General features: G+C 42.5%; 1 protein-coding gene across 1 annotated transcript in view; it reads right to left on the bottom strand.

Annotated features, from left to right (window-relative positions):
• Positions 1-892: 892 nt before the first annotated feature.
• Positions 893-16,656, bottom strand: part of ttc33 (tetratricopeptide repeat domain 33) — a 54,615-nt gene continuing 38,851 nt past the window's right edge. The window contains exon 5 of the mRNA XM_003216202.4: positions 893-2,931. Coding sequence (XP_003216250.1) covers positions 2,578-2,931 — 354 coding nt within the window. The 3' untranslated portion in view covers positions 893-2,577. The remainder of the gene's footprint in view (positions 2,932-16,656) is intronic.

The following is a 16,656-nucleotide window of genomic DNA, read 5'->3' as shown; positions in this document are numbered from 1 at the left end:
CATAAGGAGCATCCAATATGAATAATAAATACTTCTTCAAGTTATCTCAACTCAAATAAAGGGAAGGTGTCCACATATAAAGGACTTTTCACTGCAGTCACGGAGAAGGAGAGGGGTGTATAGTAATAGTGCATTATATGGATCAGCCACTCTCTTAGCCAAATCTGAGGTCATGAAATGTTCCGCCTGGGAATTGTAATGGGCTAGCTCCAATGCTGGTTTACAATAAATGCCTCTTGCAATAAAGTCCTCAGTGTCCCATACTGCTCCTTTCCCCCTTCTACCCAGAAAATCCAGTTGCAATCATGCAAAACACTAAATATCTCCAAATAGAATTGAAGCAAAATAAGAGAAGTGATGCACTTTGCAAAATAAGACCCACTGCACAATTGAGCTTGGGGTGCCTGAATGCCCAATTCAGCATTGAGTAGCCACTACCCTGAACCTCAATACTTAAAGTATTCTCAGTGGTGGCCCCTCGGCTATGGAATTCCCTCCCCAGGGATATTAGATCAGCCCCCTCCCTTCTGATCTTCTGTAAGAGACTGAAAACATGGCTTTGTGACCAAGCTTTTGGAGAATTAGTACAATAGTCATATATGAAATGATGTGCAATGACTTTTGGAATGGCCCAGATTACGCTTATGGATTACGTGATTAATTGTGAATGTACTGTTTTTAAATGTTTTAACGTATTTTATACTTCTTTTTTAATGTCCATTTGAATTGCATACTGTTTTTAAGGCATCGAATAGTTGCCTATGTGTAAAGATGCCTTGAGTCTCCGGGGTAGAGAAAGGCGAGGTAGAAATATCGTAAATAAATAAATAATAAATAAGTAAGCATCTGTGTTAACTAATATAGAGCAAATGTATTTTAAATAAATACTCTGTTATTGTAGGAAACACTTTAATCGTAATATGGAAATAGTTAAAGACAACACTCAGAACACGCAGAACAGATGTCAACATAACAAAGTAACAAAACTAGCAGAATCAGTAACCAAAAATTAGTGACTGGGTTCTACTTCTGCGATAATACAATGTAACTGCATATTAGGGAGAGAGGTACTGATGGTGGCTTTAATCTTATTGTGTTATCACCCAGTGGAGTATACACAAATAGTAAAACAGAAAAATCCTGTTATGTGTAGATGAATCCACAACACCACTACCCACATTAAAAATGGCAGCATCTTGAATGCCAAATACCTTACATTAGTCTGCAAATGCTCACCCAGCATTGCATCATGAATAGTTTATTCCAATTCTTATATGTTTTTTCTCGCTAGCAAAGTTGGAATATACTATACATGACACAATGCAATTCTTTTATATGCACAGACATGCTCCATACTATTAAACAGCAACAATGCAAATACACACATTTCAGCATTTCTGCATTCATGCTGACTTTGTGGATCTGGAACCCACAGATCCGGATGGCCCAAATAACTGAGATTTAGCTTTTTTATTATTTTTAAATTTACAATCATCATGGAAATAAGAGTTTCCAAACCCTGACAGCAACACTTGATGTTCCACATAGAGGATTAGTCTGTAAATTGAGATGGAACACCACAAATATGTATATATATATTTGGGTCCATGTCATCTGGATTACATTTATACACCAAATTGCTATTGATAATTGCTCTGCATAACAAAGCATGGTTATTTCGTTTTATGCCCTAATAATTCATGGGTAACCATGGCTTTTTGCAATTATTTAAAGATATGCTAATTTTTTCATAGACAATTCTGCATATTATCCAATTCTATTGCTAAAAAAACCTTTTATGGTAGGACTTCAAACTATTTTGAGCATCTCTGCATCATAGACAATATTTGATGCCATACACTACCACAAAAAGACAGCAAAATTAGAAGGTATGCAATTATCTTGTCCTCAAAAACTATAGGTTTCAAAGAGATTTGCCATACAACGCAGGACAATAACATCTCTGCTTGAGGTTTTGTCTTTTCCTATCTTCACTTTTTGTTTGTCCCTTTTGTGTTTCCTTCTTTAGCTGCATGCTATAGGAAAATGCAGGGGACAGGCAGCAAACTTAAAGCCACTCCAAGCTTCTGTGTAGCACATATAAAACAGTACACATTAGGGAAAGAATAAGTAGGAGTAGGAAAACATAATAAGGACTATGTACTGGACCATAATGTATGCAGTCCACAAAATACCCAGTTTCTATCTGAAATCGTCTGTTAAACCAAGAATATGATGGCTTGGGCAGTAGCTTCCTACTCCTGTCTCTATGGTATTCCACACAACCTCCTTGCTTCTAACAATCTCCTATATATCAGCACTCAATTTGTGGCCAGCCAACAGTGTAGGAGCTCTGTTCCCCATACAACCCACTCTGAAGCATCCTCCTTTTGTGGACATATTCATAGCAACCAGATCAGGAGAGAAGCGGACATAACTATAGCCTCTGAGACTTATGTTCACGATGGCAAGGAACCACACAGTGTTTCACAATCCAAGATAAGGTTGCAAATAGAGGGGAAGGTGAGAAAAGAAATCTCCAAGAACATGAAGTGTTACCAGAAGAACTGGTGCTGCTTATCGTGCTTTGATAAAAACTGTACCATCAGGCGTTGTTGCACACTCTTCTTTTTCAGTCACAGTCTCCACTTCTCCCGAGGCTGAAACAATTACAACTGTTTTAGAGGCCAATGAAGCTTTCTCCTTCTCAGCAATGGCTGCACACACAGCCAGTATCTCGTCGCTCTCAAAATCATAATCTGGGATTGGTTCCTTTGAAGTCCCTCCATCAGCTGCTGTTCCTTGTCTTCCGGTCTCCAATTTCGTTACTTTCTTCTGCTGTTGTAATTTTCTTGCCCAAGAAAGATCCTCATGCCACAGTTCAGAGCTTAGTGGGCAGATATGGAGGGCAATCTGGAAACTTCGAATTGCCTATAAAAATAAGAGTGGCAGCAACCCAGTTAGAGCATAAGACACAGAGACATACCTTCACTTCAGCATGACTAGAAAAAATACTGATATTGCGATTCAATGTTACCACTAGAACTAAATCAGATCTTTTCAAAGAGCAAGGTCCAAATAAATTAACATTAAACTTAAACATAGGGAAATTAAGTTCAAATTCCTATATTCTGGCAGGCTTACTCTGTCAGTTTTAACTATGAATTTTAAAATCACATTCTATGCTTATTGTATTTTAACTTTTGCTTTATGCATTTTAATATGTGCTTTTATAGATGTAGTTTAACTATGTTGTGCCACGCCTTAAGCCATAAGGACAAGCTGATAAATCATCATCATCATCATCATCATCATCACCACCATCATCAACAGTGACTTTAAAAATATAACTATGTTTATTTTGGTTTAACAATAACAAATATAACAACTACTACAGACGTTTATAAAATATATTCAATAGTGTTTGGGGTGTTTCACAAAGAAGCAATGAACCACTTTGAAGTAATGACCACAATCAGCAAATGGCTCAGTTCTGCATTCAATGGTTCACCATTATTTTCCCAGATAAGAGAGAACAAGTTAAAAATCTTACATGAGTTTGTGTCCAAGATGTTGCTCTGAGTGATTATGCCTATAAGACTTAATATCAGAAGCAGTTCCCTAAATGTCAACAGCAATTTCAAAAGCAACTCAAACTGTGTAATGTAGTAATGGTTAAAGATAATACAGACACTAAAGGACATTATTGTAAACATAATCACACCTCTCCTTTTCTCACATGTTGACTTGTAGTGTTAAATATGCTCTTTCAATATAAAATTGAAGGAAGTGCTTATGGTGCTGTTTACTTTCTGAGATCGCAGTGTAAAGTTGAGAGTAGTGGTTTGGGTTCTGGATTATGACTGGGGACCAGGGTATTAATTCCCTTTTGGCCATGGAAACCCACTGGGTGACCTTAAACAAGTCACATTCTCTCAGCTTCAGAGGAAGGCAATGGCAAATTCACTTTGAAAAATCTTGCCAAGAAAACCTCATGTTAGATTTGATCATTGTAAGTCTGAAGTGATTTGAAGGTACAAAACAACACCTAGGTATATAGACGAACAGGCTCTAGTTTACTTTGATGTTTGATGGTAACCTCTGCTTTTGAAATACCAGCAAGTCAAACAAAAGTGATCATTTCAATTTATGTGCTCATGTCAAGTATGGAACTGTATTAAGCAAAACAATGTTTCAAGGTGACTCTGTTGGTCATTTAACAAAATCCATCCTTCAGCAATATCTATATTGGGTCAACCAAAGGTACAAAATAAATCATGCAAGCTTTGAAAGCATCCGTGTCTCAGGTGAAAACCAGAAAGGTAAAAGAGTATAACTCTGTTATGGCAACTGCATCTATTTTTTTAGTAGGAATGAAATGTGAGTCAACATAAAATGAGACCCCCTTATAGCTGTATGCTAAGTAGCAATAGGCCACAGTGAATAACGTTTTGCCTCCAACTCTGAGGCAAAATAAATACATATGCGAGCCCACACACACACACACACACACACAAAATGTCCCATTTCTTCAGAATTAAGGCTTAGAAGGCCCATATTATGGAAGGCTACAACTGGGCTCATAGGAAATTCTCAGGATTTTCTGGGACAGAGAAAAAAAGGGCATTGGCACAGACATAACATAAAATGAAGCCAAATCATGTTGCTTTACCTGCTATTGTAATATTACATTAAATGTCTGGTGTTGGAAGGTCTCTTTTGTGTGTGACGAAGAAGCCAGTGAAGCTTTGAAAACTAGTGTGATATACTTTGTACTTTTTAGTAGAGCCAATAAAACTAATGCTAAATAATGGATTTCACTGTTCTTTACTGTAAGTAAATCTCTCTTCCAGATGTGAAAAGAAGATATGCATTCCATACAAAGATGTACTGGTCCCGGCAGAAAACAGTGAAGAAACTTTCTGAAGAAACTCGGTGTGTAATTTATCATTATGATCTGTTTGTTTGCGTTTTGGTTTGATCAACTGCCTTTGGTTTCCAAGGAAGGGAAGAGTATATGGGTGGGGGAAAACATTTAGATTTCTAAACAAGCTGGTCACAGCAGATGTTTGAAACAATGCATCTTAGCTCTTCAAACACAGCATTTATATACAGCTGTTAGCATCCAGGGATGTTTAGACTGTGAGTAAATATGAAAATACCCAAAGTACGGTAAAACGACACACAACACTTTGGCTCCTTTCTTTAAAAAAGATTTTCTCATGGCATATATTTACCACTATATAACTTTGTCAATAAAATATTGTATGGGATTACAAGACTATAAAACTGTATTACTAAGCACATTGTTTTGGAAGCATCTCTAAATTAATGCATAAAATTGGATAAAAAAGAATGCTAGAGGCAGACATAAGTCTTTCAGAGATTCTAAAATTGTGTTAGGATACAACTGAGGCCTCACTGATCATTAAATTGGCCTTTGTCATAGACAGGGGCACCATCTCAACTTCCTGAAGGAAAAAGCTTTGCTTGCTGTACATTTCAGGGGGATCCTTGTAAAGTTAAAACATATTAGGGAAGCTCCTGGTTGTAATACAGCAGAAATATAGCACTAGATTTAGAAGGAATACTTAAAATTATTTTGCTATCTGAAAGGGTTATTAGAAGAATTCTTAACAAGGAGCTAAGCATTATGGATTAAATGCCATTTTAGTTTTGGCCAGCTACTGGAAAAGAGCTAACTTTTAAATCAGGGGTGGAGAAAGTATAGCCTTTGTTTGTTACACAAATTCTAGTATGCATGGGGGCAATTTTATCATTTTTACCTTCTGCGTTTTTATGGATCCTGCATTTTTAAGCGCTTTGAGGAAGATGGAACTTTATCTGGTGTTCCCTGGCAATCCAGTATGAGAGTAATTCTCCAACATCCCATGGGAGGCCACCAAGGTTCTTTAATCCTCAGCAGTTGCCCGCCCCAACTTGGAAAGAATACTGCATATGTTATAGTGAGATGCGTAAATGGTAACAGTTTAATAAATTTTAAAATCTTTTTAAAAAGTTTCTATGCACCATCAACCACCCTGTCGCCAATTTGAGAATGATTAACAGTAATGGAGACAGAGCATATGATCCCAATACAACTTATATGAGTGTAAAAAAACTGGTTGCATGTTCATTATGGACAAGCTGCTATAGTAGCTTTTAAGGAGTCATAAAGGCATATGACAAGCTCTCAAAGGGCAACATGTTTTCAGAATCACTGAATTCCGCTGATTAAATATACTCAAATTAGCTACAAAACAACAATTGCAAGAATTACTTTTTTAAAGTAGTATCAGTCTCATGCACACACATACACCTGCAGCTACTCTGCTGAGATACAATTTCTACATCAAAAGTCATTTTTCTTTTACAGGGAATGACTTTTTCAATTGAGCCATCCTTTCTTTTCTAAGCTACTGACCCAGACTTTTCAATAACTGAAGTTAAAATGCTCTGAAGATGCCAATAGCTGAGAACTGTGCTTAGAGTGACCTGTGCTTTTGAAAAGTGATGCCCTTGGTTATTGCTAACAAAAACAGAAAAATATTATCTCTGGGTAATGTCAAGTGTCAAATCAAAAAAACAAAAGTGTTGAAACATCCAGGCTAGCAGGTATCGAGAGTACGACAATGGAAAGGTGAACTATCCTTTCATCACGGGTTTATTAAACACAGTGTCAAATAAGCAATTCTTTGATTATCTTTCAGCATTAAAATATTAGAATGCTCCTCTATTTGTTCTGTGGCATATTCAACAATTTTGTATTTCCATTGTTTTTGCAGTACTAAATATGAGGATATCAGTGGCATCAGTACAGATTTCCACTAGATTGAACTTGTCTGGAAAATCTGATGAATTCCTCAATCATTTTGCTCAATAACACAACAAATATGATACTTAAAATTCCAAAGTTGACTAATGAGCGAGACTAAGATAAACATGACTACAGAAAGATTAAAAAGGATAAAGAAACAAATGAGGGACTATTTTTGGTAGCTTGCCAGATGGGGGAAAAGGCAGAATGTAATACAGCTGGAAATAACTTCATATTCTGCATGAAACATGGACTTTGGGGCTCTTTTTCTTCATCTCGTTCTCCCTCTATTTAAGAGTTAACACTAGAAAGAATAACATCATACAAAGATAGTAAAACAGATGTACAGAAATGCAGCCATCCACTATTCCTCTCTGTTTTAATGCTCAGGAGGTGTTCCGTCCCCCAGGACGATGGTTTGCCTTACATTTTGTTTCAGCCTCTGGCTGCAAAAGCCCAGGAAAAGTGGCTTGGAGTCTGCAAGAGCTGGCTGCAGTTTTCTTTGCAATGATTGGTCAAAGAGTACAACATCTTAGGACCGCCCTTTTTTACCAGGGTCTAGTCTCCATTTTGGAGCCTCATTTTGGCTATAGTCTTCCAACGTGCTGCAGCTGTGCAAGCTAACTGGGACAAATCATCCTCAAAACCAGGCCAATCTAAGCCTATCCATATTAGATAAGTATTGAATTATACTGATCTGGAATAGGAAATCTAGTTAGAGGAGCAGGGTTATTCCGTCGCTTCTAGAACTAATCTTTGCTGTAAAGATAGGGAAGGAAAGAGTTTCTCCTTCTAATATAGACAGCGTGATTAGGGTATAGTGGTTTTATAATCACCTTTGCCTTCTGGAACCAGGGATAATTCCGCAACTAAAACCTATAGAAATTTGTTTCATTTTCTGTAACTTTAAGATCTGTGCCAGGTTTATAACCTTGTATGAATAAACATCCTTTTTTGAAGTTTTCCAGACTCAGTCGTTCAATATCTTTAGGACAGCTTATAGGGATTTGCAGTTCGCCCGGATAAAGGACGGCACGTTTCAGCTTTATAGTTTTTTTATTGTCTGGCGGACGGCACAGTTTTGAGGGCGATCAGCGGTTTTTCCGCTTGAGCTAGCCTGCACGGCCATAGAGACTTTGATTTTGTTGGTCTGTTGCAGTGAAGCTTGCTGCCAGGCCAAAAGGCAAGTGAGAGAGTGGGGCTCCATTCCTTCAGCCTCTGCAGTATCCTGCTCTCCAGCTCGCGTGTGTGCGCGTAGCCCTGCGGCTGTTTCTGCAATTGCACGGCTGTGCAAAACCCAGCAATCTACCCCGAGCTCCTTCGGTGGCAGGTATCGAGCCGCGGAGCTCCAGCAGCAGTCTTTGGGCTCACACGGAAGTGGTGAGTCCAGAAGCACTCGGCCGGGACAGTCGCCCGGCGGTGGTGACCTGCCTCATGGTCCGGCGGTGGTGACCTGCCTCATCGTCCTGCGGTGGTGACCTGCCTCATTGACCTGCGGCGGTGACCTGTCTCATCGTCCTGCGGTGGTGAACTCCCTTCACAGCGGGGAGGAGGTGTCTCTTCTCTCCTCCTTTCCAAAGCCAGCCTCGGTGCTCCTTCGGCGGCAGGCCTCGAGCTGCAGAGCACGAGGTGCTTGAAAATTTGGCGAAGTCGCCATTTTGGCAGTTTACGTCACTCAGGCAAGGGAGGTATCAAGTGGCAAGTTGCTGTCAGTTGGCATTTTGCAGCTTGCCCACCAAAGTCTGGCGCCAAAGGTCACAATCTTTGTAAAGTATAGTTACTTAGTGATATATATTGCTATGGTTAAGTGCTGTGCATTGTATTATATATTGCATTTGCTTTTATTGTAAATTTACTTGCAGGTATATTGCATTTGCTTTTGTTGTAAATTTACTTGCTACTAAGAATATATAATGTCTATGCAATTTCAAGATGATACAGATGGTATATCTCCTCCTGAGGCTGAAAGTAGGAATGAAAGGCCCCAAAGGATAAAGCACCCTTCAGCCAAAATGCTAGCCCATCTAATAGACGAAAAGGAGCTCCTCCATGTGAGGTTAGGTTCGGCATGGGAGCGCATCACAACATTGATGGGCAGAATAGAGAGCTTGGGTATTACAAGGGTGCCATCCATATTACAGACAGACCTCGAAGAGACCTTCGGTCTTTGGAGGGGTTTAGTGTCTAAGATAGTCCAGGTCCTCGAGCACATTAACGCCAAGGATTCAGAGTTAGAAATAGTGAGTGTTTTAGCTGACACTAATGAGAAAGAAAATAAGGTGAGGGCAATTCTAGATGCCTTGGAATTTAGTTCTCCACCTGTTAATCTAAGGTCTGAGCCAAAAAGAAATCAGTCTTCTTTATGTAGCCATGAGACCAATCTTTTAAAATCACCTGCTGTGGCACTTAGTCTTAAGTCCAACCGCTCTAGCCAGGTATCTAAACTAAGGGAGCGTGCATCGTCTAAACACAGCCACTCTAGCAAGTCTTCTGCTGCTGGGAGTGCCATCTCTTCCCTAGCTGCCTTGCACATTAAGGAGGCTGCACGTCTGGAGCTACAGAGCAAGGTTGCGGAGGCGGAAGCTGATGCAAAAGCAGCTGACCACACTTTCCACCTTAAAGAGGAGGAACAGCGACTCCAAATAGAACAGGCCCAAAGGCAATGTGAAATAGAAATGCTTAGAATAAGGATGGATGCTACTGCCAAAAAGGTAAAGGCTGAGACTTTGGCCAAGGTCCTAAGTGGGCAACTCACAGAAGAAAATTTAAGTCAGTTGCCGAAGCAGGACCCTTCTTCCAAGGTGCTTGTGCATCTTAATAGCTTAAACAGCCAGCTTTCTGACGAGGAACATGAAGACTTCTCCGTTCGGTCAGAACAGGGCCCTAAAGTTGCCTTTGGGCTGCCGGAAGTTCAAAGCGTCATAGCGGGGAGCTCCTCTTTGCTCAGTTTGCCTGTGCCTCCTACTAAGATTCCCGAGCAGTCAGCCAAACCATCAAAGCCTATCACCAATTGGGCCCTACAAGCAAGTCCAAAAGGAACCATCTGTCCGTCTACAGATGATGCCTTCCCTCCAAAGGGTCAAAGGTCGACACCAGGAGCACGGGATTTCTCCCTGCAGCAGCCAACGCCACATAAGACACCGTCAACACCAGAATCCCAACTCGTCTCGATCCTTAGAAGTCCCAAAAGAGACCTCAAGGACAAGGGAGTTGAAAAGTTTTCAGATAAGCCTGAGGAATTCCTTCTCTGGAAGGTCACCTTCAAGAGGGCAATTAGAGACTTAAAGTTGTTGCCTGAAGAAGAGCTGACCCTGCTAGGCGCCTGGTTGGGTCCAGCATCATCTTCTCAAGTTAAGAGAATATATTCAGCCCATGTAGCTGACCCCGACAAAGCCTTGGAAAAGGCTTGGGACAGATTACATCAGCGTTATGGAGCTAGCACGGAGATTGAAGCATCTCTAATGGACAAGCTGCAAAGGTTCCCAACCTTAAAGCTCAAGGACTGCAAGCTCCTGTGGGACCTCAGTGATCTTCTTGCAGAGTTAGAGTCGGCCAAGGAGAATCCAGAGTTGCCTGGACTGCAGTGCCTCGATCAGCATCTGTCCCAGCGGCAGATTCTGGGCAAACTTCCCTTCGCCCTGCAGGAAGACTGGGGAAAACAGGTTTTTAACTACAAGGAGGCCCATTCTCAGGCGTACCCACCGTTTTCCCATCTGGTCCAGTTCATCACCAGAGCGGCCAGGGAAAGGAATGATCCACAGACGGGCCTGCCCACCTTATATCAGGGGATCCATCCAGGGAAGGCACCTGAAGTGGACAAGAAACCACCTAGAGAGGCCAATAGACCTGTCAGCGTAAAGGCAGTCGAAACTCAACACAAGACTGACGAACCCAGGTCAGAGGTAAAAGAGTTGCTTTGCCCTATTCACCAAAAGCCTCACAGCTTGGCCAACTGCAGGGAGTTTAGTAGGAAGACATACAAAGAAAGGCAACAGCTAATTCAAAAGCAGGGAATCTGCTTTAGATGCTGTGGAGCAACTCCGCACTTTGCATCCAACTGCAAAGAAATCGTCAAGTGTGAGAAATGCAACAGCCTCAAGCATTGCACCGCAATGCACAACTCCACACCAAAAGAAAAGTCAGCGGTCGAAGACACCGACAAGCCAGCCGCACCAGAGATGCAGGTGGAAGTTTCAGCAGTCGCCTGTACAGAGCTGTGTTCTGACTCGCAACAGTTAAGAGTTTGTCATCCTATCTGCCTAGCGGATGTATATCCAGCCAAGAGCCCTTGGCTTAGAAAGAGACTCTATGTAGCCCTGGATTCACAGAGCGATGCCTCCCTGGCTACTCCAGAGTTCTTCCGCATGTTTGACCTTAAAACCAAGATGGTCGACTACACTATGACTACGTGTGCAGGAAAAAAGAAGTTGCAGGGTCGCATAGCATCTGGCTTTGTTGTCTCCTCTTGCGACCAGAAGAGACAGTTCAAGCTGCCAGACCTGATTGAGTGTTCCTCCATCCCTCGGAACAAAAAGCAAATTGTAACTAAAGAAGTTGTGGAGGCTCATCCACATTTGTGACGGTTAAAGAATGCTATACCAGCATTTCAGCCAGATGTGGACATTGCCCTTTTGCTTGGTTCGGACTGCCCGAGCTTGTTTTGTGTGAACGATCAAGTTAAAGGACCTCCAGGTGCACCTATCGCACAACAATTGCCATTAGGCTGGACAGTCATAGGCCCAGTGTGCATAAACAAGATGCACCCACCATCGTCGTTGGACTCCAATCAAGCACAGGTGCTTAAAGGTGGACGTCCTACACTTGTGCGCAGTTGCCTAAGACACATCTCAGTCTACTGCCAAGGAATAACTCCAGAGTATTCCTCCACCTTCAAAGTCTCTGAGAGAGACGAAGCCATAGCGCTCTCGAAAGATGAGCAAAGGTTCTTGGACAGTATGAATGCTCAAGTCTCACGAAGTACAGAGGGAAATTGGGTAGCTCCTTTGCCCTTTAAGTCAGATAAGCCCACTTCGCCAAACAATAGACACATGGCAGGGAAAAGACTCTGGTCCCTAAAGAAAAGAATCCATCATCAGGGTAGAACTCTAACTGAGGCAGCCCTTAGAAACAAAGGTCTGTGGGTAGTTAATGCCAAAAGGTTGGTCAACAGTTGTATTTTCAAATGTGTTAAATGCAGGTGCCTTAGGCGAAACTGTCAAAGTCAGTTAATGGCAGAACTACCTCAGGATAGGACTTTGACAGACCCACCCTTTTCCCATGTGGGAATCAATGTGTTTGGTCCTTGGGAAATTGTTACAAGAAAAACCAGTGGTGTTGTAAATAACAAAAGATGTGCGGTTTTGTTTACTTGTTTGTCAGTACGAGCTGTCCATATAGAGGTTGCAGAGGGAATTGACACTTCATCATTCGTAAATGCCTTGAAAAGGTTCATAGCCCTCAGAGGGCCAATTAAGTCAATTTGGTCGGACTGTGGCACCAATTTTGCATGTGCAGACCTTAGCCAACCACTTCTGGAAGAGGTGGAAGGCCGAATACTTAAGCCAGCTTCAAACCAGATGACTCTAGCAAACCCCAAAGGACAATGTCAAGGTGGGAAACCTTGTGTTGCTAAAGGACAAAGACTTGCCCCGCCATGCCTGGCCTATGGGCATTATACTAAAGACCTTTCCTTGCCCTGACGGTAAGGTTAGGAAAGTTCAGATAAAGACTCATAGTAAGGACAAAACGTCTGTCCTAGACAGACCAACCAGCAATCTCGTGTTGCTTGTCCAAAGTGTGTAAGTTTTATACTGTTTTATTGTTGTGTATACAAAGGTGTTTGTATGTTTTTGAGTGGTAAATTCCCACATCCTGGGAATTTAAGCGGGGAGTATTCCTCTCTGTTTTAATGCTCAGGAGGTGTTCCGTCCCCCAGGACGATGGTTTGCCTTACATTTTGTTTCAGCCTCTGGCTGCAAAAGCCCAGGAAAAGTGGCTTGGAGTCTGCAAGAGCTGGCTGCAGTTTTCTTTGCAATGATTGGTCAAAGAGTACAACATCTTAGGACCACCCTTTTTTACCAGGGTCCAGTCTCCATTTTGGAGCCTCATTTTGGCTATAGTCTTCCAACGTGCTGCAGCTGTGCAAGCTAACTGGGACAAATCATCCTCAAAACCAGGCCAATCTAAGCCTATCCATATTAGATAAGTATTGAATTATACTGATCTGGAATAGGAAATCTAGTTAGAGGAGCAGGGTTATTCCGTCGCTTCTAGAACTAATCTTTGCTGTAAAGATAGGGAAGGAAAGAGTTTCTCCTTCTAATATAGACAGCGTGATTAGGGTATAGTGGTTTTATAATCACCTTTGCCTTCTGGAACCAGGGATAATCCGCAACTAAAACCTATAGAAATTTGTTTCATTTTCTGTAACTTTAAGATCTGTGCCAGGTTTATAACCTTGTATGAATAAACATCCTTTTTTGAAGTTTTCCAGACTCAGTCGTTCAATATCTTTAGGACAGCTTATAGGGATTTGCAGTTCGCCCGGATAAAGGACGGCACGTTTCAGCTTTATAGTTTTTTTATTGTCTGGCGGACGGCACAGGAGGGAAGTAATTCTGCCTGTCAGGTATCTTTTGAAAAGGTGTTCATGCAAGTTGCTGTGGCTTAGTTCAGGTAGAAGAAACATGACCTAAGGGGCTGAGAAGCTTCCTCCAGCTTTTTCTTCCACACAATAACTTAGCTGGTAGCAACAGCAAGGCATCTATCTTTGCCCATCTTCTACAAAACAGAATAATACAGCCACCCCTTCGGGAAACACAACCCATATACAGCTGTATCAGAAAAGAAATTTAAGTCAAAAGCTAAACCCCAAAAATCTTAGTCAAGATATCCATTAGTCAAAGTAAGTAGTGTATGTTAACTTCGATCAAAAAAGGAACCATCCAATTCCCTGAGTAGGATGACGAAAGGCAAGACCTTAGTCTGTCTTGAGGGAACATTAAAAAAGCACCAGTCTCTTCTACTCACTCTGCCTTTTTGAATGCCTGGATGGGGAAATAATGTCCAGGAAAACTTGGCCCTCTGAGGTGGCATTGATATTTTATTTGCTGTGTAGAATAACCACTGACTTATCCATGGGTCATATTAAATCCATAACTTTGGCCCTAAACCCTGCCCTCGACTTATACATGAGGTTGACTTATACAAGAGTTATAAAGTTTCTTCTGTGGGATATTGGATGGCAGGGAAAATTACAACCATTCAAAAGATCAAGTGAGAGGCCTCATCTTGAATTATCTATTGGCGACTCCCATAACTACCAATCATCCTAATTTGGCAGGGACAAAGCCACCAGATCTGATCTAATCCCATTTTTCAGGTGCTTTTAAAATGTTCGACTTTCTCTCTCCTCCCTTCTCTGTAGACCAGGGGTCCCCAAACTAAGGCCCGCGGGCCACATGCGGCCCGTCGGAGCCATTTATCCGGCCCCTGCAGTGGGTGGCTCCCTCCTCCGCCAAGAAAGGTGCGTGTGGTGTGGAGAAGGAGGAAAAGGTGCACACATTTCTCGTCAACCTCTCCTCACGGGCACCTTTCTGGCCGCTGCCGCCGAGGAAGGGCCGCATGGGGCGAGGAAAAAGCATTCGCCTTTCAGCCCTCGCCCCGCAGGCAGCTTTCCAGCTGCCGCCGCCAAGGGAAGCAGTGGGAAAGGTGCGCGCGGGGTGAGGGAGGAAAGAAAGGTGCACGCCTTTTCTTCGCCCTGCACGCACCTTTCCCGCTGCCTCCACTGAAAAAGAGCCACACGGGGCGAGGGAAAGGTGTGTGCCTTTCCTCCCTCACCTCGCGGGCAGCTTTCCGGCTGCCGCCGCCGAGGAAAGCAGCGGGAAAGGTGCGCGCGGGGTGAGAGAAGAGAGAAAGGCTCATGCCTTTTTCTCGTCCTGCACACACCTTTCCCGCTGCCGCCGAGAAAGGGATGCACGGGGCGAGAAAAAGGGATGTGCCTTTCCTCCCTTGCATCTTTTCCGCCGCCGCCGCTGACGAAGGCCTGCACGGGGCGAGGGAGGAGGGAAAGGTGCGCGCCTTTCCTGCCTCCTCGCTCGCCTTGCACGCTCCTTTTCCACCTCCTCCCTCACCTGGGATGGAGGAGTCAAAACAACAATGGAGGCATGCCTGTGGCAAAAGGTAGAGACCTCCCGTTTTATCTTGCCACGTAGACTCCCTCCTTTGCAGCTCTGTCATGGATTCATTTTTCTTGAAGGCTAGCAATCTCTTCCAATCCTGAATTATTATTATTATTATTATTATTATTATTATTATTATTATTATTATTTGTATGACACAGCAAACAAGATAGATATGCTGGATTTCGTTTCACAAAATCACAAGTCGAACACTTCCCAAGTGTCTAGGACTGTGTGATGTATTTTCGGATGATGCGTGCAGATCCCAGTAAGGTGGCCTTTTGCAGTTGGCAGATCGTAATTTTGTCAATGTCTATTGTTTCCAAATGCCGGCTGAGATCTTTTGGCACGGCACCCAGTGTGCCCATCACCACTGGGACCACCTGCACTGGTTTCTGCCAGAGCCTTTGAAGTTCAATCTTGAGGTCCTGATAGCGGCTGAGTTTTTCCTGTTGTTTTTCTTCAATGCGACTGTCACCTGGGATGGCAACATCAATGATCCAAACCTTGTTCTTTTCCACAACTGTGATGTCTGGTGTGTTGTGTTCCAGAACTTTGTCAGTCTGGATTCGGAAGTCCCACAGTATCTTTGTGTGTTCATTTTCCAATACTTTTGCAGGTTTGTGATCCCACCAGTTCTTAACTGCAGGGAGGTGATACTTGAGGCATAGGTTCCAATGAATCATTTGGGCCACATAGTTGTGCCTCTGTTTGTAGTCTGTCTGTGCAATTTTCTTACAGCAGCTGAGGATATGATCAATGGTTTCATCTGTTTCCTTGCACAGTCTGCACTTTGGGTCATCAGCTGATTTTTCGATCTTGGCCTTGATTGCATTTGTTCTGATGGCTTGCTCCTGGGCTGCAAGAATCAGGCCTTCTGTCTCCTTCTTCAGGGTCCCATTCGTGAGCCAGAGCCAGGTCTTCTCTTTATCAGCTTTTCCTTCAATTTTGTCAAGGAACTTTCCATGCAGTGTTTTGTTGTGCCAGCTGTCAGCTCTAGTTTGTAGTGCGGTTTTCTTGTACTGGTTTTTTGTCTGCTGTGCTTTGAGGAGTTTCTGTTTTTTGACTTCAATCAAAGCAGGTTCTTCACTTTGTTTTACATATTCTGCCAGGGCATGTTCTTCTTCTTTGACTGCTTGTTTTACTTGCAAGAGTCCTCTGCCCCCGATCTTCTAGGCAGATACAGCCGGTCAACATCACTGCGAGGGTGCAGTGAATGATGAATGGTCATGAGTTTTCTTGTTTTTCTGTCCAAATTGTCCAGTTCCATCTGTGTCCAGTTTATAATGCCAGCAGTATATCTTATGACAGGTATGGCCCAGGTGTTTATGGCCTTGATGGTGTTGCCTCCATTGAGCTTGCTTTTGAGAATTTTTCTGACCCTTTGTGTGTATTCTTTACTGACCACAGTTTTCACATGTTCATGCTTGATGTTGTCCAGCTGTAATATGCCCAGATATTTATAGGCCTCTGGCTGGTGACACCTTATTGTTTGGCCATTGGGCATATTGATGCCCTCACTTTCAATTATTTTTCCCTTCTTCAATGCCACTGTCGAACATTTGTCCAAACCAAACTCCATGTTGATATCAGTGCTAAAAATTCGGACAGTGTTGGTCAGAGATTGGATTTCAGTTTCCGTTTTCCCATATAGCTTCA

This window comes from Anolis carolinensis, chromosome 2 (assembly GCF_035594765.1).
Source record: "Anolis carolinensis isolate JA03-04 chromosome 2, rAnoCar3.1.pri, whole genome shotgun sequence".
NCBI classification, from domain to species: Eukaryota; Metazoa; Chordata; class Lepidosauria; order Squamata; family Dactyloidae; genus Anolis; species Anolis carolinensis.
Note: the sequence above shows the minus strand (reverse complement) of the source record. Positions and strands in the feature narration are given on the sequence as shown.